General features: G+C 63.9%; 1 protein-coding gene across 1 annotated transcript; it reads left to right on the forward strand.

Moving 5' to 3' along the window:
* Nucleotides 1-362: 362 nt before the first annotated feature.
* On the forward strand, nt 363-2,050 carry MNEG_13654 (hypothetical protein; the record flags this gene model as incomplete). Its single annotated transcript, XM_014037875.1, has 7 exons — nt 363-434; nt 705-823; nt 1,003-1,018; nt 1,246-1,316; nt 1,512-1,665; nt 1,863-1,924; nt 2,023-2,050. The coding sequence occupies 7 exons, from the start codon at nt 363-365 to the stop codon at nt 2,048-2,050; spliced, it is 522 nt and encodes a 173-aa protein (XP_013893329.1).
* Nucleotides 2,051-2,071: the final 21 nt, after the last annotated feature.

Here is a 2,071-nt window from a genome sequence, read left to right on the forward strand (position 1 = left end):
GGGCAGCAGCACGACAGCATGTCCTCTAGACGCCAGAGGTGTGCACGGCTTTGTTTTTGCCACATCTTGTTCATCCAATCACCACATCCCCTCGCTGCTGTAGGCTTTGACCTGAACCGCACCGGCGTCTCGACTGATGACGGTGAGTGCCAAGGGGGCGGGGCTGGGGTGCTCTCTTTTGGAGCCGACTCCTCACGTGCCAACATCGCATCCACCCACAGCCTTGTTGTAAGCAGCACGGCGATACAGTGCTGGCACCATGCACACTCAGCACCATCCCAGCTCAACCCCAACCCCGATCCTCCATCCGCCGCCTCACAAACCGCTCCGCGATACCAGATGTGCGCAAGGGTGCGCTGGTGATGGCGGGTTCTGTGCTGCTCTACGGCATTGTGCAGGTGCCCGCCTTCATGGGCTTCCCTGAGAGCCCACAGGTGCGGGCACCGGGTTTGAACGGCAGGGACGCAGGGCGCGGCCGCTGCTGAGCCTGCCTGGAGGGCCTCCAGGCAGAGCTTTGATTTCCACTGCGTCTGCAACCTGTCGAAGGACCCCGGGCTTGAAGGCCCTGTGAAACCCCAAGACCCTTTGAAGCGCTGGTGGTAATGGTGATGGGAGGGTCAATGGTCGCCGCGGCGTTGTCAACGGGTGTACACTGGCCGTTTCCCGCCGTCAGCGCAGCGAACCCTGCCCATCCGCCACGCCAGGCTGCCCTGACGGGAGCGGTGGTGTGCCTGGCTGCGGCTGTGGCCTACTGCGCCTACAGCGTCCTCAGCCCGGAGCTGCAGCGCCGCAAGATAGAGGCGGCGCGCAAGAAGCGGCTCAGGTGTGCCGCCGCGATTTACTCAATGTTGCAATGGGCTATCTGCAATGCGAACAGCTAGAACGGGCATGTTGCAGGACCTTGGACCCGCCCCCAGCCCATCAAGTCCAGAGCCCCGCGTCCTCCTGAAGGTCCTGCCCCCCCTCCCTTCCACGCTCCGCCCCCTTGGTCTCCGGCCCCAGGCTGTACATGGTCAAGGTGCGTGCACGAGGACAACAGTAGCCACAGACACTTTGCACTCCGCCACACTCCCCTGCCTCATCCCCTGCCTGTCTCTGCCGTTGCAGCACAGACAAGAGTCATGCTGCTGCGCCTGATCCCCATCTGGGTTTGCATGTCGTCGGTGTTGGGCTGGACCCTTGGCCATTCCCCCAAGGCTCATACATGTAGCACTACTGGCATACACACGTGTACATCACTCGCAGGCCTTAGCTGAGCGCACTGTGGCTGCCCCGCGCTTTGGCTCCCTGGTGGACCCCTCTGGCCGTGTCAACAGGTAGGTTGAGGGCGAGGACTGTAGTGTGCTACTGGCAGTCAACAAGATTTGCTTTGTGCCTCGATTGCATGCATGCAGACATGGCCGCGCGCGCACCAGGATTACACAATCACAACATGACACAGTGTCATGCTCACGCAACCCGACATACCGGTGCTCACACCAACGTGCAAACGCCCTGGCGCTTGCGCCCAGGTCCACACTGCGTGTGCTGTTTGACGAGTTTGACACAGACAGCAGCGGCACCATCGACGCCGGCGAGGTGCAGGCCCTCCTGCTGGGGCTGCGGCTGGGCGGCAGCGACGACGCCCTGGCCGTGGACCGTGCCACCGTGGACCTCTGGTTCCAGGTGGACTTGTCAGAGGGGGGAGGGCGCACAACGTCACCCAGCACTGGGTGCTGCTGCATCCTCACTGCTCAGCAGGCAGTCGCGGAGACCGCGTCGACTGTGGCTTGTCACCCAACGTGGCGTTAACGCAGTAACCAGGAGCGGCCATCGTCCCTAGACGGTGCGTCCGCCCCCGCCCCCCCCTCCTCCTCTCGCAGGAGATGGACGTTGACTCTGACCGCGAGATCAGCTTTGAGGAGTTTCACGCCTGCCTCTCGAGGTGGGTCGATGAAAAGCTGGCGGCGGCGCAGGCGGCGCAGGCCAGGGCGCCGGGCGGCTACGCGGCTCTGCTCGACCCCCGGATGGGGGGGCCCACAGCGGCGCTGCTGGCGGACCTGCCCCCTGATGACCTGGCCCAGCTCAGGGT

The sequence above is a fragment of the Monoraphidium neglectum genome (assembly GCF_000611645.1).
Source record: "Monoraphidium neglectum strain SAG 48.87 unplaced genomic scaffold scaffold03961, whole genome shotgun sequence".
In the NCBI taxonomy this organism is placed as follows: Eukaryota; Viridiplantae; Chlorophyta; class Chlorophyceae; order Sphaeropleales; family Selenastraceae; genus Monoraphidium; species Monoraphidium neglectum.